This window comes from Xenopus laevis, chromosome 7L, assembly GCF_017654675.1.
Source record: "Xenopus laevis strain J_2021 chromosome 7L, Xenopus_laevis_v10.1, whole genome shotgun sequence".
Taxonomy (NCBI): domain Eukaryota; kingdom Metazoa; phylum Chordata; class Amphibia; order Anura; family Pipidae; genus Xenopus; species Xenopus laevis.
In genome coordinates, this window is record NC_054383.1 from 62,543,290 (window position 1) to 62,570,992 (window position 27,703).

General features: G+C 38.7%; 1 protein-coding gene across 5 annotated transcripts in view; it reads left to right on the forward strand.

Moving 5' to 3' along the window:
- LOC108696315 (zinc finger protein 239) overlaps positions 1-26,367 on the forward strand; it is a 30,627-nt gene extending 4,260 nt beyond the window's left edge. For 2 of the 5 annotated variants that reach the window (XM_018225568.2, XM_018225569.2), the window contains 8 exons: positions 3,434-4,442; positions 4,612-4,680; positions 6,929-6,982; positions 16,042-16,120; positions 18,228-18,342; positions 18,475-18,574; positions 18,920-19,084; positions 25,362-26,367. In XM_018225568.2, the coding sequence (XP_018081057.1) occupies positions 3,434-4,442; positions 4,612-4,680; positions 6,929-6,982; positions 16,042-16,120; positions 18,228-18,342; positions 18,475-18,574; positions 18,920-19,084; positions 25,362-25,776 (2,006 nt within the window). In that variant the 3' untranslated portion in view covers positions 25,777-26,367. The remainder of the gene's footprint in view (positions 1-3,433; positions 4,443-4,611; positions 4,681-6,928; positions 6,983-16,041; positions 16,121-18,227; positions 18,343-18,474; positions 18,575-18,919; positions 19,085-25,361) is intronic. The other 3 variants (XM_018225571.2, XM_018225570.2, XM_018225572.2) reach the window with 3 other exon arrangements.
- Positions 26,368-27,703: the final 1,336 nt, after the last annotated feature.

Consider the following 27,703-nt stretch of genomic DNA (forward strand, 5'->3'; position numbering starts at 1 on the left):
CTTACAGTTGATTCGTTCAGGAGAGGTTATGAGAAGAGTTGTTTTCTTGTTTCCTTCTATTTGTTCTGTTGATAGGGTGGCCAGACTTGCTTGTGTTTGCATCCGATCAACTGCAAGGGAGTGATGGGGTGGTTGACATCACTCTAACTTGGAGTAAATAGAGACTTAAGCTTATCGCAGCGCAATGCTAAGGGTAGTTGGTAATTAAAAGGCTTCCTTCCATCATCATTACTTTACCTTGTTTGGGTACAGTAATGAAAATGGGGATTTTAGTTACCTAGATATTGACTGGAGCAACAGTAATGCCAGATCAGTTAATGGGAACAAGTTAATAAACATGTTGCATGACAATTTTATGGCATAGGTTGTTGAGGAGCCAACCAGAAAAAAAATGCTATTCTGGATCTAGTGATCTCTAAATGACCCAGAACTTATAGCAAATGTGCAAGTCGTTGAACCCCTGGGTTATAGTGACCATAATGTTGTATCATTTAATGTCTGGTGCAAAAAACAAATATACACTGGGGCAACAAAAAACATGAATTTCAGAAAAGCTAATTTTAGTGTATTGAGGGCTGCCATTCAGAGCATTGATTGGGGTATCAGATTGGGATATGTTTTTCAGATTAAAACACAACAGAAATGGTTGTCATTTAAAATATTAAATCATTCCTGTTCTCAATTTATTCCCTTAAAGGAATTGTTCAGTGTAAAAAAAAAAAACTGGGTAAATAGGCTGTGCAAAATAAAAAAAAAAAAAATTCTAATATAGTTAGGCAAAAATGCAATGTATAAAGGCTGGAGTGACTGGATGTGTAACATAATAGCCAGAACACTACTTCCTGCTTTTCAGCTCTCTTGGTTTACACTGATTGGTTACCCTAGTTACCAGGCAGTAACCAATCAGAGACTTGAGGGGGGCACATGGGCCATATCTGTTGATTTTGAATCTGAGCTGCATGCTGAGGATCAATTGCAAACTCGCTGAACATGCTGATCACTGCTCATAATGACATTCTCTAGAAACGTGCTGTCCAATTTCTGTGGTACTGAGGGCCGAAATTTTAGAGTATGGCACATGCCGGCAGAGGAGGGCATCGGCCGTGTAAACCAAGATATGCCTCATCCTCCCCTGTGGATAATAATGTTGCTCTGAGTCCTCTGTTTAAAGAAACACAGCATTTCTTTCCTTCTATTGTGTTTACATGGGCTTCTGTATCAGACTTCCTGTTTTCATCTTAAACCTCCTGGGCACGGTCTTGAGCATGCTCAGTTTGTTACTCTCCCCATCCCTCCCTGCTGTAATCTGTGCCCAGAGCTATGAGTGAGCAGAGAGACTCAGGCAGGAAGTGATTTCACACCAAGCCAATATGGCAGCTGCTATCCTAAACAAACAGAGAGAGCTTCTAGAGCGGTTTACTCAGGTATGATAAAGCATTCTACAGACTAAATAGTGTTATAGCTTGCACTATCGTGGCTAATCTATTGGCAATAAACTGCTTTGCTAGCTTTCCTTCTCGTTAAAATGAGCTTTTCTGAAGTTTAGGGTGTATTCCCCAGTGTATATTTGTTTTTTGCACCAAACATTAAATGAGATAAGTGTGGTCTCTTATTACCCAGGCGGTTCAACCACTTGCACATTTGCTATACGTTCTGGATCATTAGAGATTACTAAATCCCGTACAGTATGGTTTGTGGCTGGCTCCTCAACAAACTGTGACATAAAATTGTCACGCAACAAGTTTATAAACTTGTTCACATTTACTTTGCTGGCAGTAGTGTTTCTCCAGTAAATATCTGAGTAATCAAGCCTTCATTATCCTTTCTCCCTAAACTAGCAGCCTTTTCTGTTTGCAACAGGAGCTTCACCTATTCTTCTTCACTTACATTCTTTAGGTCTTTAGCATACCCCTATAATGTAAAGGACTCAATCCATTACATTTTCCACACATAAGGCTTCAGCTCCCTCATTTTCCATCATCGTTTTCTCCTTTATATTTGCTTTAAATCCTGCTTAACAAATAGACATACCTCTCCTCCTTTTCTTTTGCATCTGTCCCTCCAAAATGCATTCAGCAATACCAATCATATCATACATTCTCTCCTGCGCCCACACCTCCAGCTCACTTATTTTACTAGTCAGACTCCTTGCATTGCAAACTGGTACCAGCTTGAAAATATTTCGTATAGAACTTGTGGTCCTCCCTGTCCTCATTAGTACCCCAATAAAATCTCCTCCCCATTTTCCCTTACTATGCTACCTCATTTGACCTGCCTTGCACACTCTGTATCAATAGGCGCAGTACATTTGCACCTAAAGAATGGAGGCAAAAGCCACTTGCATGCCAAGTGCCAGAAATGACAGAGACTGCAACTATGTGCATGCACAGTTGTGTCTACCTCTCCCAACACTGGAATTCATTTCAATGTGGGAAAAGATATGCCAACCACTCAAAATTGTACTTTGCTCACTGAGCCTCACAAAGTCTGTGTGCCTTAATAAATTTTTATAGAAGTGGCATTAGATAGGTTGTCCTAAAGAAAAAAAAACAAAGTGCAAAATTATTATGGCAGTGAAAGTGTTAAATGAGCAGTAACCTCATAAAGTGAAAATATTTATATTTAGGCTAATGTCACATGCATTGGTTTCTCCATTTCCAGGGAAAGAGCTGTTTTGGCCCTTTATTGTGTATAGCATTGTCTAAAATGAGTTTTTGTTGCCAACCTGGAACACATACATAGAGGTTTTCATTCTAAATTTCTGTAGACAGCCACCGATATTTGACCACTTTTTATCTTCCTGAATAAGAACTTATTACATTCTATTTTATACCATTGCTGCTATGTAAACATGTTGTATTTAGCGTTAACAGCTGCAAAGCAGCTTTTTTTCATATTAACTATAGTGGGCTTTCTGATTCACAATTGCATATTTTGGACATTGATGCACTACGCATTTGCGCTTCCATCTGTCTTGGGTTTGCACTGCCAGATATGGCATTGGGTTGTCAGCTTGCATACATGGTGCATTTTGCCACAATGCATAGCCTCACCGAAACCCGTTTGGCAACTGTTAATTTGCGTGTGTGTAACAGTACATTAATATTAAATGCATGTAAAGGCCTTTCTCTTTTTTTTTTAGTTTTTTTTCTTCAATAATTAACCTTTGCAACATGTTCGTTAATATGATCCTTAAAAAAAAATAGATATATAGAATTGTTACAGTTTCGAATACTTGGGTTGACAGCTGAAGACAATAGTTTTTTTAAGATGGTGAGCATTTTCTGATTTTGGTCAAATTTAAATATGCAAAGTTGGCTTTTTATGGAGTACAGTATAAGGCAAAAGAGAATTTTGTGCATCCCTTATGAATGTGTTAATGTATTTTCATTCTGCCAAATCCATTGATATTATGTGAATCTTTCTTTCACAGATCCTGAAGCAATTTCTCTTGTTTCAGTCTCTCTAGCATCACTCCACCATCTTGTACTGTTGTGTCATCATCATGGCAGGAGCTGTGCTTCTCCCCTTTCTCTGCTGTCAAATTTTTCCTTCACAGAAACAAAGAATAAAATACAATTTCTGTGGGGCTGTGGAGCAAACCATCAGTTTCACTGGGACCCGTTAGAATGTAGTACAGAGATGGAGGGTTGTGCTACACTGAAAGAGCATTCTGAGAGCACAGTGAGACAACTTTGTGATAATGAACAAGAAACTCTGCTTTGTAATACAGGCATACTTTCTAATAACCTTACTATGCAGGAGAAATGTAACTTGATTGTAGAAGTATCGGAGAGTTTTAACACACAGAGCACATATGTCAAAGGATCCAGCCAGCACACTGATGTATGTAGTGATATAGGATGCCCCAAGAATGCAGAAAAAGACATTCAAATGCCTGATACAAGTTGGAAACCATCTGAGACATATCACAGAAAGGAGGGTAGCACACCAGCAGAACTCACAGGCGAGTTGAGGCAACAGAAAATTTCTGTGGAAAATCAGCAGTTGAGTCCACTGGCAGAAAATACACTTGATCATACTGGTAAACGTGATATGATACAGGTCAAAGATTCACATATGAAGATGGTCAGATGTAAGTTTAAAGCTCTAACTACATGTCTTGGTGGTAATTTAGGTGCTGATGGCAAACAACAGGGCACCTCTTTAAGCTCTTCAAAGAAAAAAAATAAAGATTGTAGCACTGGAAAGTGCAGAAACATATGCTCTCCCCATGGGAAAACTATACCTCTTACAGAAAAAGAAAAGGAGCGACAGGCTGAAGGTTATAATCGAGACCATGAAATAGAATTCACTACTATAGAGAAATCACATTACGTTGAGACATCCAGAGATATTTGTGAAATATTAAGTGATTCACTTGCGAGAGATCAAAAAGATGAAATCGTTGCAGAGGTGGCTAAGATGAACAACTGCAGCAAGTAAGAGACCGTTTGATGCTAGTAAGTGAGTTAATATTCTCAATATGCTCAGTAATTTGTTTACTATTTTTCACTTTAACTCCACTATGTAATATTGACACTTACTATTGTTACAATGTTTTTTTCAGAATACCAGTTCTTTAATTATTTCTTTCCTTATTTTCTGCAGTGAAGGAGAGCATGGTTTGAACAAGCATCAACCAGAGGATGGAAACGTACAAAACCAGACCTCTAATAGGTAAAACTGGGAAGCTGTCGATTTTATACAATTTTCTATGCTGTTATTTTCTATCTATCAGTTAAATGACAAGGAGACTCTCTGCTGTCTGCACAGCTTCCTTCCACTGGTAAGATACAACAATCCTAAGGGTAAGGCCACACAAGGTAATTCGGGGAGATTTTGTCGCCTGGCGACTAATCACCTCGTCTTCTGAGCGACAATCTCCACGAACTGCTGTGTTTTCCCATATGCTACAATGAAAAGTCGCCTGCGCTAAAGCACACACGGCGATGCGTTTTCAATAGTCGTCCAAAGTTGCCTCAGTGAGGCAACTTCGGGCGACTATAGAAAACTCATCGCAGCGTGTGGACTAACCCTGAGTGTTCTGCGACCCCCCGACCTGGCCTGGCCCTGAGCATGAGAGTCTGCCTGCTGCTTACCTTGTGTAAGCTTTAAAATGTATCCATACGGAGATTAACTGGTCCCTGCATTGTTTACACCTCAGTTTCCAACTTAAAAGGGATACTGTCGTGGGAAAACATGTATTTTTCAAAACACCGGTTAATAGAGCTGCTCCAGCAGAATTCTGCACTAAAATCCGTTTTTTAAAAGAGCAAACAGATCTTTTTTATATTTAAAAAAACAGTAACACCAAATTAGTGTTTTAAAGTAATGAAAATGTCATTGTTCTACATTGCTTATCTGCTGTGTAACCTGAGCCGTTTGTCCATTGAATGGCTGCCCCCATTGCTACACAGCCGTATATTTATAGTACCGTATATACTCGCGTATAAGCAGAGTTTTTCAGCACCCAAAACAAGCTGAAAAACGCTGCCTCGGCTTATACGCGGGTCAGTTACTGATGGCGCTTCCGACCGGCAGCTTCTGACCTGCAGAACCCCGGAAGTATGCTTAAAGCGATTCTGACACGTTCCTATAAAAATCATAGGAACGTGTCAGTATGAAGAAAATGCTGCACATAAAATATTTCTGCAATATTATGCTGCACATACCGGTAAAATATTTCCTGCAAAGGCCCCCCCCGCAAATCCGCCCCCAGCCCTGCGCACCTTTCTCAGACGAATCGGTTCCTGCACTGACTGATCTTCCGGGTTGCTTCACTGACGCAGGGCTGGGGGCGGAGCAATCCTTCCATAGGCTGAGCACATACCGGTAAAATATTTCCTGCAAAGGCCCCCCCCCCGCAAATCCGCCCCCAGCCCTGCGCACCTTTCTCAGCCCTGCGTCAGTGAAGCAACCCGGAAGATCAGTCAGTGCAGGAACCGATTCGGCTGAGAAAGGTGCGCAGGGCTGGGGGCGGATTTGCGGGGGGGGCCTTTGCAGGAAATATTTTACCGGTATGTGCAGCATAATATTGCAGAAATATTTTATGTGCAGCATTTTCTTCATACTGACACGTTCCTATGATTTTTATAGGAACGTGTCAGAATCGCTTTAAGCATACTTAAGCATACTTAAGCATACTTAAGGGAGCCGGCAGTGGAGTCCCTTACCTGTACCTCACCAACATGGAGATCTCTGTACAGGACCTGCAGGTGAGGAGGGGGAGTCACGTGACTCTGAGAGTTGTCACTGAAGTGTTGTTTCAGTGAGCACAGCACACAGAAGTGAGACACAGAGAGTCTTTAGCTTTATTTCTCACCCTAGGCTTATACGCGAGTCAATAAGTTTTCCCAGTTTTTGTAGGTAAAATTAGGTACCTCGGCTTATACACGGGTCGGCTTATACACGAGTATATACTGTATATCATATATTTATAGTAGTGTTTACCAGTGCAGGGCAATGCTGCATTATATTTTTATTATTTTAAAACACTTACTTTTTCTCTGTTGGATTTTTCATGAAAATGTTGAAAGTGAAACATGGCTTCCTTCTTGCTGTTGTATACAATGAGGAGACCGTCTCTTTATTCCACACTAGGGATGCAACAAATCCACTATTTTGGGAGTCCGCTGAATCCTTCATGAAAGATTTGGACAAATAGCGATTCCAACCCCTGAAATTGCGTATGCAAATTAGAGCCAGGAAGGGTTAAAAAGAATTAAACTTGAAAGTCATTAAACTATTTTTTTTTACTTCCGGGTTTATGTGACGAAAAGTCGCATGATTTTAAAGATTCGCATACGGTTTGGCCAGGAACTTTGATTCAGTCGAAAAAGGCTGGATTCAGTGCATCCTTATTCCAAATGTTCTACTCATATCCATATGTAAGTATTTTTATTAAAATATTATTTTGTACCCACAGACACAAACCTTTTGTGGATGAAGAACTTGCTGAAATATGTAAAAAGAGGATAAGGCAAGTGAAAAATGAACATCATTAACTTTTTTCCTCCATCTATAGTTGCATTGTAGTCTTTACTTTTAGTTGGGAAATCATGTTTGTTCCTCAAACAAATCAGTTCATAGAACCCCTCCATTAGAATCCCTTTGTACAGAAATCTGTTTTGCAAAAGAGCAAACTGATTTTGTTCTATTTAAATTTGATGCCAGGCTAGCCATTTTCTTACTTTTCCAAGTTCCTTCAGCCTTTTGTTCTGATAAGCATCAGTCATTCTATAGGCTACTGCCACTCCAGTTGCTATCCACAGCCCAAAAATCGGCCCCCGTGGTTTTCTCAGCGCTCCCCTGTGATTGCACCTGGATCTATTGCAAAGACCCAGGTGCAGGCACACTGTGCAGATTTTAGCACAAGTTAGAATGATGCACCTCCCTTGTCCCTTCCTCTCCCAGCAGCATCTGGCTAAGTGACAAAATGATAGATCCATTTCAACTCTGTTGAAGGATTACACTGCTTAAACTAATAGCCCCATGTTTCTGTGCTGCTGTCGTTGCTCTGCCTTAGAAAAAAACATCCTCTGGGGAAATGGGCAAAACTGCCAATACTGCCTCCTATTCATTTTAGGCAGATTTGTAGCACACACAAAATCTGCTCTGTCCTCTGGTGACAATCTCCTTTGAATTGGTGTAAGTTGGAATGTATTTACGAGGATGAGGAAAGGAAAGGATAAAATTAATATATTGTAAATAGATTCCCACCTTCTGCAATGCTGAACACAATACACTACTAGACAGTGTATTGATTTAAGTGGTTTTATTGAATTTTAGTGATTTTTGTTGTGTTCTGCATTGTAATTTCTTACTTGTTTTTGGCCGCAAACATTTAGTGAGCTATATTTACATCTGGACATGTTTTGCTCCGGTACATTAAATGCAGGGCATATAATACAGGGATAAAATACACATTGCTTTGCAGTTGAAAGATGTATTTACCCATTTTGGATTAGACAGTGTGTTTACTTCCCAAAAATATTGTATATACTTGAGTATAAGCCGACCCGAGTATAAGCCAAGGTACCAAATTTTACCTACGAAAACTGGGAAAACTTATTGACTCGAATATAAGCCTAGACACAACTACAGCCCTGTCTCCCAGCAGCGCACATTCTGCCAAAGCGACCCCCCCAACGATCAACCGGACTTCTTTGCAAAGTTGATGATGACAGAGAATTGCCAAACGGATTACTGTGTGCATTGTCCCACTGTCCCACTACCATGTGCAGAGGGTGCTGTGTGATATTGCCATCACTGTTATTCTTTCGTATAACCAACAGAGGGCGCTGTGTGATATTGCCATCACTGTTAATCCCTCATATAACCAACAGAGGGCGCTGTGTGATATTGCAGTCACTGTTAATCTTTCATATAACCAACCGAGGGCACACTGTTATTCTTTCATATAACAAACAGATGGCGCTGTGTGATATTGCAGTCACTGTTATTCTTCCATATAACCAACAGATGGCGCTGTGTGATATTGCAGTCACTGTTATTCTTTCATATAACCAACAGAGGGCACACTGTTATTCTTTCATATAACCAACAGAGGGCGCTGTGTGATATTGCAGTCTCTCCCCAAGCGAACTGTTGGTATAGGAATGATTAAAAGTGACTGCAATCTCAACTACTGCCCGCTGACTCGAGTATAAGCCGAGGTAGACTTTTTCAGCACATTTTGGATGCTGAAAAACTCGGCTTATACGCGAGTATATACAGTATATGGTTTTCTAGGATCTTTCTGTTTGTGGTCTTATGGCACATAATACTGTACATATACCCTGGTGTTCATATTTAGGTTTTCATATTATATACTGGTACATTACAAATTGTGGGTCATATAATGGAGTAAAAATTCAAGCTGAGACAGATTTCAGAAATTACAGTAAAAAACTAAGTTCAGTGTAGCTTAGTAGTAGTAACATAGTAAGTAAGGTTGAAAAAAGACACGCGTCCATCAAGTTCAACCTGGATCAACTGCCAGTTGATCCAGAGGAATGCAAAAAACCCATCTGAAGCCTCTCCAATTTGCCTCAGAGGGGGAAAAAACTCCTTCCTGACTCCAAAATGGCAATCGGACTAGTCCCTGGATCAACTTGTACCAAGAGCTATCTCCCATAACCCTGTATTCCCTCACTTGCTAAAAAGCCATCCAACCCCTTCTTAAAGCTATCTAATGTATCAGCCTGTACAACTGATTCAGGTAGAGAATTCCACATCTTCACAGCTCTCACTGTAAAAAACCCCTTCCGAATATTTAGGCGGAACCTCTTTTCTTCTAATCGGAATGGGTGACCTTGTGTCAGCTGGAAAGACCTACTGGTAAATAAAGCATTAGAGAGATATGTTATTATTGGGATTGTATATAATGCGTACGTATAACAACCAATGGAATAAAATACCCATATCCCAAAATTTTTATAAATAATGCTTACCCTGCATAATAGTCAATGCAAAAAAAGTGTACATATTATATGGACTTTATCTCAACCACGTGTTGACTGCTGTTTGTATAGCCATATAAGTAACACTAAGGTAGGTTGAAAAAAAGACATCCATCAAGTTCAACCTTCTATGTCTATATATAACCTGCTTAACTGTTAGTTGATCTAGATGAAGGCAAAAAACCTCTTCTGAAGCCTCTTTAATTTGCCTCAGGGGGAAAATTTCTTCCTGACTCCCAAGATGCCAATCGGACAATCAATTTAGTTCTAAGATCTATTTTCAATACCTCTGTAATTGCGAAAAAGCCACCCAACCCTCCTTCAAGCTATCTAATGTATTTGCCAGTACAACTGATTCAGGGAGAGAATGCCACAACTTCACAGCTCTCACTGTAAAGATCCTTTTCCGAATATTTAGATGCAACCTCCTTTCTTCTAATTTGAATGAATGTCCATGTGTTAGCTGTAAGGGCCTACTAGTAAATAAAGCAAATGATTCACTTATATATTTATACATAGCATATATCCCAAATGTTCCCTACACATAAAAAGCTGTTTAATAAAAGTCCTTTTAAAATTAAACATGAAACCCAAATTCTTTTTTTTTAATTAAAACATCCATACTTGTTTAGTATGTTTAGCTGGCAATCATATATTGACTGCCCCTCCTCTATGCCTTAGGTATTAACTGACACCTTCCATACTGCTTAGTTTCCATTCTCTGGACCCTCTCTTATCCAGTTATAACCCATTTAAGCACAACCACACTCCATATTCTAGATGGGGACTTGCCAGAGCTCTTTAAAATAGAATAAACCCTCTTCCTGCAAATCGGTGCCCCTTTAATACAGCCAAAACCTTGTATATACTTGCAGTGCTCACTGCTACAGCCAAGTTAATTATCTACAAGTATACAAAGATCCTTTTTCATTATGGATTTCTAGGGATGCACCGAATCCACTATTTTGGATTTGTCCGAACCTTTGCGAAAGATTACTGGCTATAATTGCCAGGCTGAAACTGTAATCCCTTTTCTAATATAGGAATTGCATTAGTGTTCCTCCAGTCCATAGGTACCATACCAGATGAAAACGAATCTGAGAAAATTATAGGTCAGTCTAAAACTGAACTAAGCTCTCTCAGTGCCTTGTTCACATTAACTTTGAGTAAACCTTTATATAGCACATCTAGTTTCTAACCACTGACGATATTCAGCTCAGCCATCAGTGAGTGGCCCTATCGAGTGGGTCTTGAAACGGACTCCCATAATTGTATACACTTAATAAAAGAACTGATTTAGCACATTTGCCTTTTCTGTATCCATTAAACCCACATTATTGGCATTATTTAAAAAAGCCACATTCCTATCCTACATGTTTTTACTGTTAATATACTATAAAAACTTTTTGGGGTTGGTTTTCTTTGGTGGGGCTAAGCCTCTCAAGGAATGCGCTCATCATGTTCTGTCTTCCAGATTGCTGTTTTACAACACTTGCTATAGTGTTTATATTCACTGAATGGAGCTTCTGTCCCCTCTGACCTGTGGTTTTGAAATGCTATTCTCTTTTTCACCGTTAACTTATTTACTTCTAAATTAAGCCCTTATGAGCCAAAATCGCCCGCGACAAGTCGGATGGAGTCGCACGCGTGAATGAAAAGTTAACAACTACACGGTATGGCGGTCCCATAAAGAGGCTGCTTTCTGTGTCCACATCCGACACGACTGTCTGATGTGTAGTTGTTGCCTCAGACTTTTCATTCAGTCCAATTTTATCTTCACGCGTGCGACTCCATCCGACTTCTCACGTGCATTTTGTCGACGGGCGTCGATCTGACGAAAAACACTTGTGGAGCTCTACTTGAAAATTATCAAGTGGGGGATGGCAATTTAACAAACTAAACATTTTCAAACAAGGTTTCTTTCTCTCCTTTTAAATATAATTTTGAATAAATAATCCTTGTGTGTTTTAAGAATTTGGGAATTAAACAAGAGGAATTGGTAGTATTCATCATCATCATTTATTTATATAGCGCTGTCAAGATACGCAGTGCTTTGTATCGTATCATTTGAAGTGATTTACATTCTAGCCGGCGGGAGGCAGTTCGGGGAGGTTAGTCGCTCCGAAGAAGAGATTTGTCACTGGGTGACTAATCTCCCAGAATCTGAGCGTGTGCCCTGACCCTTAGGTAAATTTTGTGTGAAGTGAAACACAGTTTTGGGTTTTTTTTTTTTAGTTTTTTTTTTCTGTGTGGATGGAGAAGATGGAGAAGAATTTACCCAATGCCCCATGGCCCTAGTTCTATGCTAAATACCCCAATTATGCACAAGATTCAAACTTGAGCTTATTGGGAAGATAAATAACGTCGGCATTACCACGTTCCAAGCCTAAGAGCTAATTTAGCATGCTTTCTTCTATGGTTTGGCAAGGCTTTATTTCTAAACATGATATAGGATGTTTATATCTAAAAGTTTGTACAAAAGGGCCATTGGTATGGATATGTACTAGTTAGAACTAAGCTTGAATCCAGCAATGATTCCTCTGTATCCACTCTGGTACACCAAATACAAACCGTATATAACTGGAAAAAAATAGGTGCGTTCACTAAGTGCTCGTTAATGCTTGTACAGGCATCCTGTATTTCTGCTGGTTCGCCTGCTTTTCCAGTGCAGAAGAAAGGGCCTATTTGCTGTTCAACTGCACTTGCTAAGTTATGTTGGCTGCACAATTTGTGTATTGACAGGCATTTACTGTAGTATCTACTAGCACATTAGTAGCTAACCTTGTTTAGCTACAGTAGCATTTAGCAGGTAATGCTTCTGGCCTTTTGCTATGGTCCTTGGGTCATGTTACCACTGGCTTTTTCTATGGCCCTTGGCTTGTATGGCAGCTGGCTTGTAGCTGTTGTGACTGCTAGCCTTTGGTAATGGCCTTTGGCTTGCGTGGCCACTGGCCCTTGTTGTGACCTTTGGCTCACGTGGCCCTTGGCTCACTTGGCAACTGGCCTTTTCTATGTCACTTGGCTGACATGGCTGCTGGCCTTTGCTATTGTGCGTCCAGCCTTCTGACTTTGGCTATGATCAGCATGGTTGCTGACTTGCATCAGCATTCGGCATGCTTGGCAGCTGGTGGGTTTGGTCCAGTGTAGGTTCACATGTCAGCTGTTGGCTGCCCTGAGATGTGTAGGCAATAGCTAGTTTATGGTACTCATTCACTGGTTGGTACCAGTGGTATGCAGGCTGCTGATCAGCAGTTTACATGCGTAGTTGCTGAACTTGGCACCATTGATTTGCTGGTTTGGTAGCCTCTTGAAGTTAGTACTTTGAGTCTTAGGTTCTAGCCTTGCATGGGCTGTAAATCAGAAATGAGTTGGTTGATCTGCTGATCTCTGGTTGGTGTTGAGGTTTAACTGCTATCAATACTGGTGTTGTCTGCTGCCAGTGAGCTTGGGGCTAGTATGTGCCAAGCCTTTTTTTCTAGGGCAATCTCAATTCAATGGTAGGCTGGCACAGAAACTGGACTTCACTCCAAAATATGATGCAAATAAAAAAAAAAAAATTATTACACAAAAAGGAACATCTCGGAGGGTGGTCTTACGCGTTTCGTGCCTTGTGGACACTTAGTCATAGGCTGGGGATATTATGTACAATCAGTGATATTTAAACGGGAACACACCAATCAGAGAAGTGTTTTGGACAGCCAATCAGACAAGTTAATACATAAGTGGTGAGTCAGTCCAAGGGAGACATAATGTGTACATATATAAACAACAGGTTAAAAAAAAAGAATATATATTTTTACAGAAAAAACATGTTACACCATGAGAAAATACTTTTTGTGAAACAATTGTAAAAGTTATAGTTTTGCTGCTGCTAAGGTTTTAGTATTTAAATGGTTGGAGGTAATATTAAATATAGTATTAAACCAAATTTGAAGAGACTTTTAAACAAAACAGGATATATTATAATCTAAATTCATTCCTGTGGGTTGTCTTGTTCCTAAAAAGAAAATCCATTTTGCTTCTTGTTTTAGGAGTCTATCTACAGTATTTCCAACTCTAATTAAGGGACCTATTCGTACAGCTTGCAAAATGTCGGGCCACTGTAGTTGTGCTATTTTCGCTTTTAATGTTCAAAATATGTTCCCTTATTCTTTCTTTAAGGGTTCGACTGGTTTGGCCGATATACTGTTGAAGGAATTTTTTACACGTGATCAACTACACTACGTTTTAAGAGTTACAATTAATATATTGTCTTATATTGTATTTTTTCCTGATGCAGAGGAAGAAAAGGTAGTTGTCTTGTTCACATAGTTACACGTAATACATCTAGAAGCCCCACATTTGTACATACCGATTCTGGTTAGCCAGGTGCTAGGTGTAGGTTTTTTGTCCTCTATGAGGCTTGGAGAAAGAAAATTACCAATAGTTTTTGAACGTCTCGAGATGAAACGACAAGAGGCTCCTAGAATTTTATCAGGTACTGGATTCGTACGTAAAATAGGCAAATTTTTATTTACAATCTTTTTTTTAGTTTGGTTAAACTGTGAACTATAGGTGAAAATACAGAATAGAGTTTCTACATTGGTATTTTTAGTTCTTGACGATTCAGTGTAAGATGAGTTAGAATCTGAATGGTCGCATAAATCATTAGATATATATCTTATAAAAGGACGCTGCCGCTTCATACCCTTATTAGATTTGTCATTTTGTAACCTCTCTCTAAAAGTCTTTTACACAATTGGCATGATTCTAGTATGAAATCATCAAAGGAGGAACATTAACTTGGCTGCCCAAAACACTTCTCTTATTGGTGTGTTCGCATTTAAATTTCACTGATTGTACAGAATATCCCAAGCCTATGACTAAGTGTCCACAAGGCACGAAATGTGTAAGGCCACCCTCTAAGATGTTCCTTTTTGTGTAATAAAAAAATGTTTTGGAGTGAAGTCCAGTTTCTGTGCCAGCTTACCTTTGAATTGATAATGTATGACATTACCTCCCCAAGCTGAAGGTATGGCGCTTGAGCACCTGGACCCCCTGTTAGCATTGGTAAGTGCACCTTACTGCTTAAAAGCCTTCGATACTGGATATTTTTCCTTCGTTTACCCTTTTTGCCCTCTCATTATTATTATCTAGGGCCACAGGTTAGTGTTGGGTATATAGCTACAGAGCTAGTGGTAAATGTATCCAAGTTGTTGCAAGATTCTGTTGTGGATTATCTGGTCTGCTGGTGGTTACATTAATGAGCTGGCTGGCTAGTAACAGGGTTTTCGATGTGGCTGCTAATTGGAATTTGTGTCTTGACCGTTTTCTCATCTTTAGAGAAAAAGACAAGAGTTTTCTTGTCTGTGGCAGAGGAGCCTCCCCAGCTGGGGTTTTATGTGGTGACAGCTATATTGTTGAAGTCTCTCTAGTCTGTGAAGGAACACGTTAAGCAGGGAATGGGCCTTATTTGCTCTGTGATGTGGGTCTGGACTGGCATTTCAGGTAAACAGAGGCCCAAACAGCCCCCAACCACCTCACTAGATAGTGACTGTATGGTGTCTTAGATCAACCCCTTTGGTTTTTGCCAGATCCCAAAGATTGCCAGTCTGGGCCTGCTGTGATGCTTGATTCCCATCATATGCCATGTTTGGTAGTTTTGAGTATGTAATTTGTAGCTCTTGTTGTCCGTCACTATGTCCTGGGGCATTCTTATACTAATTTGTAGAACAATTTTTGTGTCTCATTTTCAGAGCCTATACTTTATATCAACTTCCCTGTTTAATGGCTGTACTACTGACCTTGTTAGTCTGTTTGTTTTATTGTTTATTTTATTCCCATCCTCAATATTTTAGTGCATGACTTTGGTTGATCCCATCTGTACCGGTATTTTATTAATTCCATTTCTCATTTTACTGACATGTCAGGACATGACATGCTAGCTATGGCAGTGGTGAGGAGGAAGTTGTATAGGTCATGATTAAGTTGATTGGCTGTGTTATAGGTTCTACCTCCTAGTTTAGGATAGTCAATACTGCCCATCTCTACAGACCTGTTGAGACTAGTAAAAAAATCTAATTTACAATATGAAGATAAATTAAATTTCCATTTGTGGAGTCCTTGGAGGAAACCCATGCAGACATGGGAAGTACATGACCTGTGCAGGTACCAAGATACACAGATGCACAGACCAGGATCAAACTCAGGACCACAGTGCTTATCTTGGAAGTAGTAATGTGCACCCAACACTAACCTGCCCCCTCCCAAATGCACCAGGCCCGCTGCTGCCCTCTATTTATAGACCCACGCCCGCACTGCAGTGACATCACAAAAGGGGCGAGGTGTTGACGGAAGTCTATATAAATTCCGGAAGCCGGAACTGCTAGGTCGTCGGTGGGGAGAGTAGTAGAAGAGCTTGACCGGGACTCGCCATCGACCCGAAGATTTTGTGCAGGAGTCGGCCCGAACCCGCCGACCCGTGGGTTTTGGACCGTCCCGCATATGATTACTTGGAAGACTATAATATCGATAAACTTGCCTAAGGAAAATAAATTTATTTGAATTTCTTTTTGTTCATTTTTTTTCCTTTGAACAGGAAATCAACTCCAAGTGAGCTTTTCCTATGTGAAGTGGATAACTGTGGAAAGGTATTCTCCAAGAGACAGTATTTGAATGTAAGTAAAGGCTGGAATTCTAATTACATCTTTGTAAGGGATGTGATGATAAAATTACTGTTGTTGCTTACACCTGTCCTATAAGTAATTTCCTGATATTATAGTAAATGTATAAATGTCTACAGTGTTTTTCAAGACTTTGGGGGGGGGGGTGCTTTCTGAATCAGGCCCATTGAACATGTTGAATGCATGATCAGTCTGCTTGTGGGATGAGCTATGTCCTGGACCTCTGGGTAAACTTTCTGTGACTCTGTGTAAGATATTTGAGAGTGCTGCCAGGCTGCAGACTGCCAGGGGGGGAGGCGTTCTGCACAACGTTTGACATCACAAGATATAAAACTCTTAAGGTGGCCATACACGGGCCGATAAAAGCTGCCAACAGACCGAGTTGACAGCTTATTGGCCTTTGTATGGGGCCCTCCGACAACCAAGTGACGGCCAGATGTTGATCGGCAGGGAACATCGCCAAACGAGTGGATTTCTCTCTGTGTGGCCACTTTAAGACAAGAAATTGTAGTTCTAACCAGAACGAGATGGATCACTGACCATTTTTCAGTATGCAGCAGCATTTTTGTGTTTTGTTTGAAACAGAATACCATGCCACTTTTAATGCAATGTATCTGGCACTATAAAGAAATAAAAAAATACATATATATATTGAGTGATAGGCATTTTAGCTGGGAAGACTCTAAAGGAAAGGTATATCTTTCTATGTTTTGTGAATTGAAAAATACCATGTTTATGGAAAACCCTGTTGCTTGAAAATGGGTTGATGTTTTGTTTGGAAAAGTTATTGCCACTTAGCCATTTTTAAATATATGTATATTTCACTGAGGTTCATTACTTATTGGGTTGTAGCCTACTTTCAGTCCACCTTGGGGCCATTATCAAAGTTTCTTTAAAGAGACGTGCAAAAATAAGTCAACATTTCTGTCCGCCCTGGGATTCCCATGGTCTTGAGGAAGGTCCCTGGGAGAACCGAAACATTGACCTAATTAACTTGCACTTTTCTTTTTCATTTACACATACATTTAACCGACTATTTAATGTATTATCTCTTTAAGGTTTGACTCCTATGCTGTTGTATATAATAAATACAGCTTTATGCTACATACAGTTTACAAGCATTGTGGGGGGGGTATGTCATCTGCTGGCCTGCCTCCTGTAATTGGTGAAACTAGTACAGGTATGGGACCTATTATTCAGAATTCTTAGGACCTGGTGTTTTCCAGAGGGATCTTCTATAATTTGGATCTCCATACATGGTTAATTATCAAAGGTTGTGTTTGTGAGGTTTTTTTATACCTTGAATAAACACACAACTGGAATGTTTTCTTATTTATGAAAAAACTTGAATGTAAAAAATCTTTATTCCGTGCATTTGGAGGGAAAACCTGAATACTTTAATTTATCGAGCGTTCACTGAAAATAAATCCAGTTGCTTGAATTTATCGAGTTTTTGGTTGCAAACCACGGAAGAAACCCTGAAAATCAAGGCTACAAACATCTTCAATTGGTTGAAGGAAACTTTGCCATTGACTTCTACATGACCTGGACAAGTTTTAGCTGGAGTATTTTTGGATTCAAAGTATTTCTAGGTTCAGAATATAATAAATCTCAAAAAATAAAAAGAAATTTAAACCTGGAAAATTTACGTTTTTAACTAAACTACCCCTTGGAAAGTCAAAATTTTCAGGGGAAAAAATCCTGGACTTTAGACTTTGTCTAATGAAAATTAATTTAAACATTAAATAAACTTATTAGGATTGTTTTGCCTCTAATAAGGAATAATTGTTTCTTAGTTGAGATCAAGTACAAGGTACCGTTTTATTATTACAGAGGAAAAGAAAATTAATTAAAAAAATTGTAATTACTTGATTAAAATGAAGTGTTTGGGAGACAGCCTTTCTGAAATTCTGAGCTTTCTGGATAACTGGTTTCCAGACAACTGTTCCTATACCAGTACCATGTCTTCCTTGTCCCCGAAAATAGTGTTGCATTAGGCATTGCAAGTATAATGTGTATGCAATGAAAAGGTTAACTTTGGTAGACTGTGTGTAAATGGTAATTGTTGTAAAGAGAATAACATTCTTTTTTATCTCCAAAGTATCATCAGAAATACCAGCATGTGAATCAGCGTACATTTTGCTGTCCGGTACCAGAGTGTGGGAGAAAATTTAACTTCAAAAAACATTTAAAGGAACATGAAAAAAGGCACAGCAGTAATCCTTATGTTTACTTCTTTCTACAACTTTATTTTACATATATTTTTATGTGTTGCATTCAAATATCTGTAGTGTCAACATGATTAAACTTACATTTGGTTTAATATAATTTTTTTTCTATTCTGCTAGACCGAAGGGATTTTATCTGTGAATTTTGTGCTCGTGCTTTCCGTAGCAGCAGTAACCTCATCATCCACCACCGAATCCACACTGGGGAGAAACCACTTCAGTGAGTTTAAAAAAGCACCATGCTGCCCTACCTGTGTATTATAATGCAGTTTTTATTGTTTTCATCACTTTCTGGTATTGTGTTTTGATGTTTCAATTAGCTTCTCTATGCAATTTATGTAACTGGTCCACACAGTAACTCTATTATTTACCTATGAATACTAATAATGCAGGTAGGTGAACCCTTTAACCAAAAGCTCCAAATTATGTGAAGACCATCTCCTATAGAATGCATTTTAACCCTTTAACTGGCAAGCGCCTACATGCTGGTGGTTCAGGACTCAGGCTGCCAAGAACGTACCTCGTATGTTCTCCTGTAGCTGAGCCCTTCTCTCCTCATCGGCAGATCCAACTTTAAAGTGGCAAATGCACTGCAAATGGTGCTGCTGCTACATACTCGCCTCCTCCTTCCTGCACAGCTGCCCACACACTTCCTGCTGCGCAGGGACTCTGCAGACACGCTGTCCAGGCTGCCTTCATCGGTTCCAGCGATCCTCCTGCTACAAAAACGGTAAGTGCACGTTTTTTTACACACTTACCTGCACTTACACATACTTACACTACATTTATACACTTACACACACATTTTAGTAAAGATTGGTATTTTTTTATTTTAGCACACTTGGTCCCTTTTGTACACTTATTTACATGTATTTGCACAACTATTTGCACAACTTCTAGAAGTGCACAAATATGTATATACACAAAAACTCACAAACAGGTGTTTTTTTTTGTTTTGTTTTTTTACTTATTCATTGTACCTTTTGTTTTGCCTAAAAACATGTTATTTTGACAGCGTGACTATTGGATAATTGATTTCGGCCACTAATTATGCTGTCGGATAATTGTTTTATTTCATTGATTTACAAAATTTTTGTGGTTTTATTGCAATTTTATCCCTGCATTATTGTTCCTTATGTGTATTTTTGTTTGGTGCTTTGGTATAGAAAGATTAATTTTACTTAATTTGATTCGCCAGAATATATGCTTTCCAAAAAATATATAGTTTTCTGGGGGTCTTTTTACAGTTTGGGGGTCTTACGGCACATAACGGACAGTTGGGGCTCTCTTTTCTGCAGCTTAGTTGGCTAGTGTGAAAATTCATATGGTGTCCGTACACGCCACATACTTTGGTAAATCTATACATATTGGGCATCAAACTATTCAGTAGACCTCTGACGTCCATATTTAGGGTGATTTGTCCTTATGCTGGATTCGTCAGAATGTGTACTTTCCAAAAATATATGGTTTTGGGGGGTCTTTGCTGTTAGGAGGGTCTTGAGGCACATAATATGAAGTCACAAGTCACATGTTCACAGAAGGCAGCGGAGAAAAATCATATGCACTATTTTCATTGGAGGTCCGCACATGCCAGCTGCCTTGGTATATCAATGCATATTGGGCATCAAAAGGTTCAGTAGACCCTTGGCATCAGTATTTATGGTGTTTTTTGTATCTAAGAAATTGGGTGAGATAAATGCGGCCGATTGCAGTATTTTTAGGCAATTTTCAGAAATGTAAAAACTGTTGCTTTTATCGCCAAATTTAGGAAAGGCTTGCGACTTGGTACTTTGGAGTACAAAGACATGCATACCCAACTTGGATTTGCGGGAAGATGGTTTTCTGGGGTGAATGCACTTTTTTCTACCTTTGCTCCCCCCCAAAACTATGTAAATGTGTTGATTTTGCAGTACCTGAAATGACAGACCAATCCAATTTGGATTTGTGAGAATGTGTACTTTCCGAAAATATATGGTTTTCTGGGGTGAACTTACTTTTTTCTACCTTTGCCCCCCCCCAAAAAAAACAATGTAAATGTGTTGATTTTGCAGTACCTAAAATGACAGACCATATCGGGTCTTCCTTTTGGGGCCCCTATATGCCACGTTCTTGGGTACACCTATACATATTGGGCATCCAACTGTTCAGAGGACCCTAGGCTTTCATATTTGGGATGATTTCTCTTGATACCTAAAAGTATGTGGGTAATACGATGCTGCAGGGTAGGAATTTTGAAACATGCATACCCAATTTAGATTTGTGGGAATTTGTACTTTCCGAAAATATATGGTTTTCTGGGGTGAACTTAGTTTTTTCTACCTTTGCCCCCCCCCCCAAAACTATGTAAATGTGTTCATTTTGCAGTACCTGAAATGACAGACCATACGGGAGGTCTTCATTTTAGGGCCCCTATATGCCACGTGCTTGGTTACACCTATACATATTTGGCATAAAACTGTTCAGAGGACCCCAGGCTTTGAGATTTTGGGGTGATTTGTCTTGATACCTAAAAGTATGTGGGTAATAGGATACTGCAGGGTAGAAATTTTGAGGTGATTTTTGGAAATGTCACCCAAATCACCAAATTTAGGAATGGTTTGCGTCTTTGTACTTTAGAGTACAAAGACATGCATAACCAATTAAATTTGTGGGAATTTGTACTTTCCGAAAATATATGGTTTTCTGGGGTGAACTTACTTTTTTCTACTTTTGCCTCCCCCCCCAAAACTATGTAAATGTATTGATTTTGCAGTACCTGAAATGACAGACCATATGGGGGTCTTCGTTTTGTGGCCGCTATATGCTACGTGCTTGGGTACACCTATACATATTGGGCATCAAACTGTTCAGGAGACCCCTGGCTTTCATATCTGGGGTGATTTATATTGATACATGAAGTTTTGAGGTGATTTTAGAAAATGGCTTCAAAATTGCCAAATTTAGGAAGGGTTTGAGGCTTAGTGCTTTGGAGTAGAAAGACATGCATACCCAATTTGGATTCGCGGGAATGTGTACTTTTTTCTACTTTTGCCTCCCCCCCCCCCCCCCAAACGATGTAAATGTGTTGATTTTGCAGTATCTGGAATTACAGAACTGATACGTAGCTCAAATGAGGTGTCTACATTTTAGGGCCCCTATACCACATGCTTAGGTAAACCTATACATATTGGGCACCAAACTGTTCAGTGGACCCCAGGCTTTTATATTTGGGGTGTTTTATATTGATACCTAATGATGTGTGGGAGATAGGATGCTGTAGAGTGGAAGCTTTGAGGTCATTTTTCAAAAAATTCACCAATTTCTATAAAACATTATAACTTTAGGAAACAATTGCAACTTGGTAGTTCGGAGTACAAAGATATTTTTGATTCATTTTTGAGCACAAAGAGTACAAAGATATTTTTTGACCCATTTTTGATTCACCAGAATCTGTTCTTTCTAATAATGGGTAGTTTTCTAAGGTAAACCTACTGTTAGCGGCATGTTTGGCCTTGAAATCAGAAATATGCCGTTTGGCGGTGTTTTGGAAATTTGGTAGTGTACTGCGTGTAGATTTTGATCTATACAAGTGAGAAATCTCCATAAAACACTATATATATATATATATATATATATATATATATATATATATATATATATATATATATATATATATATATATATATATATATATATATATATATATATATAAAATTTGGTATTGCCGCGTTCAGGAGAGAGAGACCTTTCCAAATCGGCTGTGTTATCATACATAAAATAAATTATGTTTCTGATATATGTGATTGTTCTTTGTGAAACATGATTTTTTTCATTTTATTAGACACTTAGAAGCCTATATTTTTTTACAGAAGTAGAATTACACCAAAATTCTTGCATATTTTGAAATTTCAGGATATGCTGCCTCATGACAGAGGGGGATCCAAGAGTCAAAAATGGTGATTTGAACTTTATGTAGGGGTATATGGGCCAGAGTGGCCATGTTTGGGGCAGATTTTGGACAGGATTTAAGTAGCATGAATAGGGCGATCAAGGGTTCTGTCCTATGTTCCCTATATTTCCATGTTCCATACTCTGCTTCTACCTCCTCTGTATAGATTAAGAGCCACATGTTCCTATCCAGTTCATATATTATGTTGCCTGTCTGAGTGAAAGCTGCTCTAAAATCTGCTGCAATATATCTATGCTGCTGACCTCTAGTAAATAAAGTCTTTGTGCCACCCTTCCAGCTTTTCAGCACCGGAAAATGATGTTGCAACTGTACAGTAGGGATGGGCGATTTTTTTCGCCTTGTTTCGCGGCAAAAATTACGCACATAGACTTGTATGGAGTCGTGCGGCAAAAAAATTATACGCGCGGCAAAAAAACTTTGCAACTCGACAATTTTTTTGACGGCCATAGACTTTAATGGACATCTGCGACATTTCGCCAGCGGCGAATTCTTGGCGAAACGAAACGGGCCAAATTTGCCCATCCCTACTGTACAGTACAACGCTCTAAAGTTCAAGGATAAGATGACCTAGTAGAGTTCCTTGGTATGAGATTCTGGCACAGCGAGGTGTTGTTACACACAATACTTTGTTGCTGGTAACTTTTAATCAGAAAAGGTGCATATAAGAAAGGTTATTCACTTTAATACAGGAAAAAACTGCTTCACAAATACACTTACAGCAATATAAAAACTATAGTTCAGGAAGCAGCCCAGGCCAATAAGTACCGGTAATCACTTATATCACACACAGGAAATGGCAATTCTGGGAACTGTAGCCTCTATATATAAAATAGCTAACATATAATAGAAATCTGTAATATTGATTTAACAGGTGTGTACATTGACCGTATAGATTATATACAAAAATATAACTGATGTAAATGGTAAAAATACCATAGTAACCAGGCCGTGGTTTAAATGATAAACTTGGAAGATGAATAGGAGAGCGCTTCAATAGAAAGCCAAGTAATACAGAGTAACAACAAAATTGTAGCCTCAAAGAGCAGTTGTTTTTTGGCAAAAGAGAAAAGCATATAATTTCAAAACTAGAATAATGGAGACCATTTGAAAGATGCTAGGAAAATGCCATTCTATAACATGATAAACATTAAATGAAAGGTGAACTACCACTTAAAATAAAAAGGTGTCCAGAAAGTGATGCAGAGGATATAGAGTGCACTTTCACAAGAATTAGACAACTAGGAAGAAGAGTGGGGGAATTGAAATGTGGCTTTTCGCATCCAAAGAATAATCTCACCTACTGTCCCAGGTTTGTTTCTTGGACAGTGGGCAGGTACATTACCACAGGAGCATAGTTCCTCATACACAGCCTGAAAAATAAACTCCACTCCAACCCATCTAATATTAAAATCTGTCCTATAGAAGTCAGTGGGAGCTGTGTTAATCCTTAATGGACTGTTGTTAATTAGGACTTTCAGAGGCTTTTAGATTTTTTTTTTGCTAGGAATTGTCCAAAAAACTTGAATTTTTAGAGGTATTTGTTAAAAAAATTCAGATTGTTCAGCATTATTTTCTATGTGTACTTTTTTGTTCGGATCTTTTTACAAATATCATGACATTCATGGTTTTAGAGAAAGTGAGTTGTGTTTTCAAAAATCTCTAAAACCACTAAAATGACTGTTGCCAGGAAATTCCCTACCACTTCAGTTGAACTGAAAGATACTCAGATGAGTGAAATGTTTTCAAGAAAAAAACTCAAATGTCCAGTTGTTTTTGACTTAATTTTACTACTGTATATCATGACCTGGATAAATGAGAATCATCATAGACAACCATAGAAAAGCCACAGCAAAATACAACTGAGCAGATTGTATCCAAAGTATAAGTTTGCCCAAAGCAATTCTGTTCATTTAATTTAAGGGTTAAGAATCTCATGTCTTTATTTGGATTTTAGAAAGCCATTTTACTTCATCATCCAGAATTCTCCTAAATATCATAATCCAAATTCCTATTGTTGTATGTGTGTATACACATAGCAACTCAATCAAAAAAAAAACTCATCCTGCACCCAAACCTTACTTACAACATGTTGCCATTGCAGTTGACTAACCCATGCCTTCTTCCTCTGTACACCTGACCTGAACCTGCCCACCTGGCTGTCAACCTTTGGGTTCCTACTGGTTTCGGGTCTACCAGCACATTAAAGGAATAGTTCAGAGTGAAAATAAAAACTTTGTAAATAGTAGGCTGTGCAAAATAAAATAATAATATAGTTAGCCAAAAATGTAATCTATAAAGGCTGGAGTGACTGAATGTGTAACATAATAGCCAGAACACTACTTCCTGCTTTTCAGCTCTCTAACTCTGAGCTAGTCAGCGACTTGAAGGGGGGCCACATGGTACAAATCTGTTCAGTGAGTTTGATCAATTGATCTTCAGCATGCAGCTCAGATTCAAAAGCAATAGATATGACCCATGTAGCCCCCCTTCAAGTCTCTGATTGGTTACTGCCTGGTAACCAGTGTAACCAGTCAGTGGAAACCAAGAGAGTTGAAAGGTAGGAAGTTGGGCTAGGTTCTGTTATGTTAGACATCCAGTCACACCAGTCTTTATACATTACATATTTGGCTAACTATATTAGAAACATGTTTTATTTTGCACAGTTATATTTATATTTACTCAGTTTTTATTTTTACACTGAACAATTCCTTTAAATGTTCTTTGCATATTTATGTCTTGGTGCTCCATGTTATGGAAAGATTGCCACACCTGTATTTTAAGAGTATTCGAAAAAAAGAAGGCAGGGTAGATTATCTAACTCTACACTGTATGTTTCGCATTTCTGCTGCTCTAGCTCTTTCAGCCTTGATTTTTTTACACCTTTATATTACCGAGGCTTCCTGCACCAACTTTTTACCTTCTGCCTTTTTTTTTATCTTCCATTGCCAGTATTTTTTTCTGTTTTTCTGACAAAAAATAAATTTAAAAAGTGTGTCAATACTTTTGGCATCAACCACAGTTATCTCATTTTTTTTTTTGTTTTGTTTTTTACTTTTAGATGTGAATTTTGTGGATTCACCTGCAGGCAGAAGGCTTCCCTTAACTGGCACATGAAGAAACATGATGCTGACACTTTCTACCAGTTCCCCTGTAATATCTGTGGTCAACGGTTTGAGAAACGTGATAACCTTGCTGCTCACAGAAGCCGCAAGCATCTTGCTCCTCCTGAATCTGCATCTGTAGAAAATTCTGCAAAAGTGAATGAACAAGAAAAATCATCCTGCTGTAAAACACTCACTCCTGAGAACTTTTCTACTAATGCAGAGGCAACGGCAGACACGACTCAGGGTGTCAAAGAGTCAACGTTCAATCGATGTCAAGATCTGACAGATAATACAAATGACAGACTCCAAGAAAATGCTCAGGTTTCAGGCCATGTCCAATCTGAGATATCTTTAGTGATTATTTTGTAATTTAGCCCTGTGTTAGGTGTGTTTGAATGGGAACTATGGAAATTATAGCGTGGCATTATATACAATAGGGAGTGATCATATACACTAATCTCGCAGACAATGATGTTATAGGTGTTGTGACTTTTTAAAAGTAACTGTCCGTGTTTGAAATGTTACTAATCTGAAAATCAAACGGGAGTTGCCACCCATCCTGCTTGAAACAGATATTAAAAAAGTATACTCTGCCCTGCATCATGAATCTTAAGATTCAATACATTTGTAGTGTTGCCAATCAAGCCTTTCAAATTGGACATGTACTGTATAAATGTACTCATGTTGCTTGACAGATTACCAGATTATATGTACATAGTTTGGTTGCAAAGTTTTGGTGAATAGACATTCATTTAAAATCTAGTTTTTGTACTGGGCCACAATAATGCATTTTTGTGGGGAAACATTATTTTTGTATATGCTCAGTGATGATAATTTAGTCTGTTTATAAGGACTAGTGCTCTGGCAAGGAACTGTAACTACAGTGCTTTAGGTATGTGGATTATATCCACTTTGTCAAGCTTTAAAGGAGAAGGAAAGGCTAAAATTAAGTAAGCTTTATCAGAAAGGTCTATATAAATACACCAGTAAACCCTCAAAGTAATGCTGTAGTCCTCTGTCAAAAGAAACACAACATTTCTTTCCTTTTATTGTGTATACATGGGCTTCTGTATCAGACTTCCTGTTTTCAGCATAAACCTCCAGGGCAGGGCTATAGCATGCTCAGTTTGCTCCTCTCCCCCTATCCCTGCTGTAATCTGAGCTCAGAGCTGTAAGTGAGCAGAGAGACAGCTTCTATCCTAAACAAACAGAGACAGTGTCTAGAGCTGTTTACTGTTTAGGTATGGTAAAGCATTCTGCAGAATAAATATAGCGTTCTAGCTTGCACTATTGTGGCTAATCTGTTGACAATAAACTGTTTTGGAGCTTTCCTTCTCCTTTAATTGGTTATTCTGTCCTTTAGTATAAGGGGATATGTCATAAATAAGGGTTTTATTGTATCCAAAATAAATTCTAAAGAAAGGATGCACTAAATCCATAATTAATAAATAATAAAAAATAATATTAAATAAAAGTAATACCAAATCCTTAACAGAAGATTTGGCTGAATAAGAAACAAATATAATTCATATCTGGAGTTATATCTGTAGTTCTAGGATGCCCTCACAAGGACCATGGCTACTGGGGATACATGTACCGTTCTCTGTATTTCTTTTAGATACAATAATGTCATTCACTTTACCAACCAGATGGTAGTTTAAATGACTAAAGTAGGCAGTATTTTAAATTATAGCTGAGCAAAAGTAATTTGATTTTAAAATAAGTGAACTTCCCTTTTAATGTTCCCTACCTTATTTCAGCTGTGGCCTATACCATTTGATTTCCAATGGTTGCATTATTTAGCCCCACATTCAACCAAGAAGCCATTATTGACATGGATCATGGCGCCCGCTCCTGCAAATTTTTTAGTTTACCTTTAATGTCGTCCTCTTAAAGGAGAACTAAAGCTTAAAGGACACATAACCCCTCACCACAAAAATTGAATACGTGAATAGCATCTTTGAAACCTTTAGATAACTGCCACTCTGATTGTTAAAAGTTAACAGTAAGGCTACAAGATCACTTGGAATTCCTTCTACTCCTCTAACCCACTCTGCCCCCTCCCTCAGGAATTACTTTTGCTGTTGGCTCATGAGTATGCTCAGATTACTAAACACCCCCTCCAGTCTAATAGCCAATGAAGAGATAACATTGCCTGTTCCCAAATAAACTCTAGCTGTCTGATCCTATTTTTTCTCCTAACCAACTCTTCTGTGCTTAGCTTAACCATTTCTGTGCTCAGCCCAAGCAGAATTTTTTATCAATGTATGTTGTTCCTGCGTATACCTGCATTGCG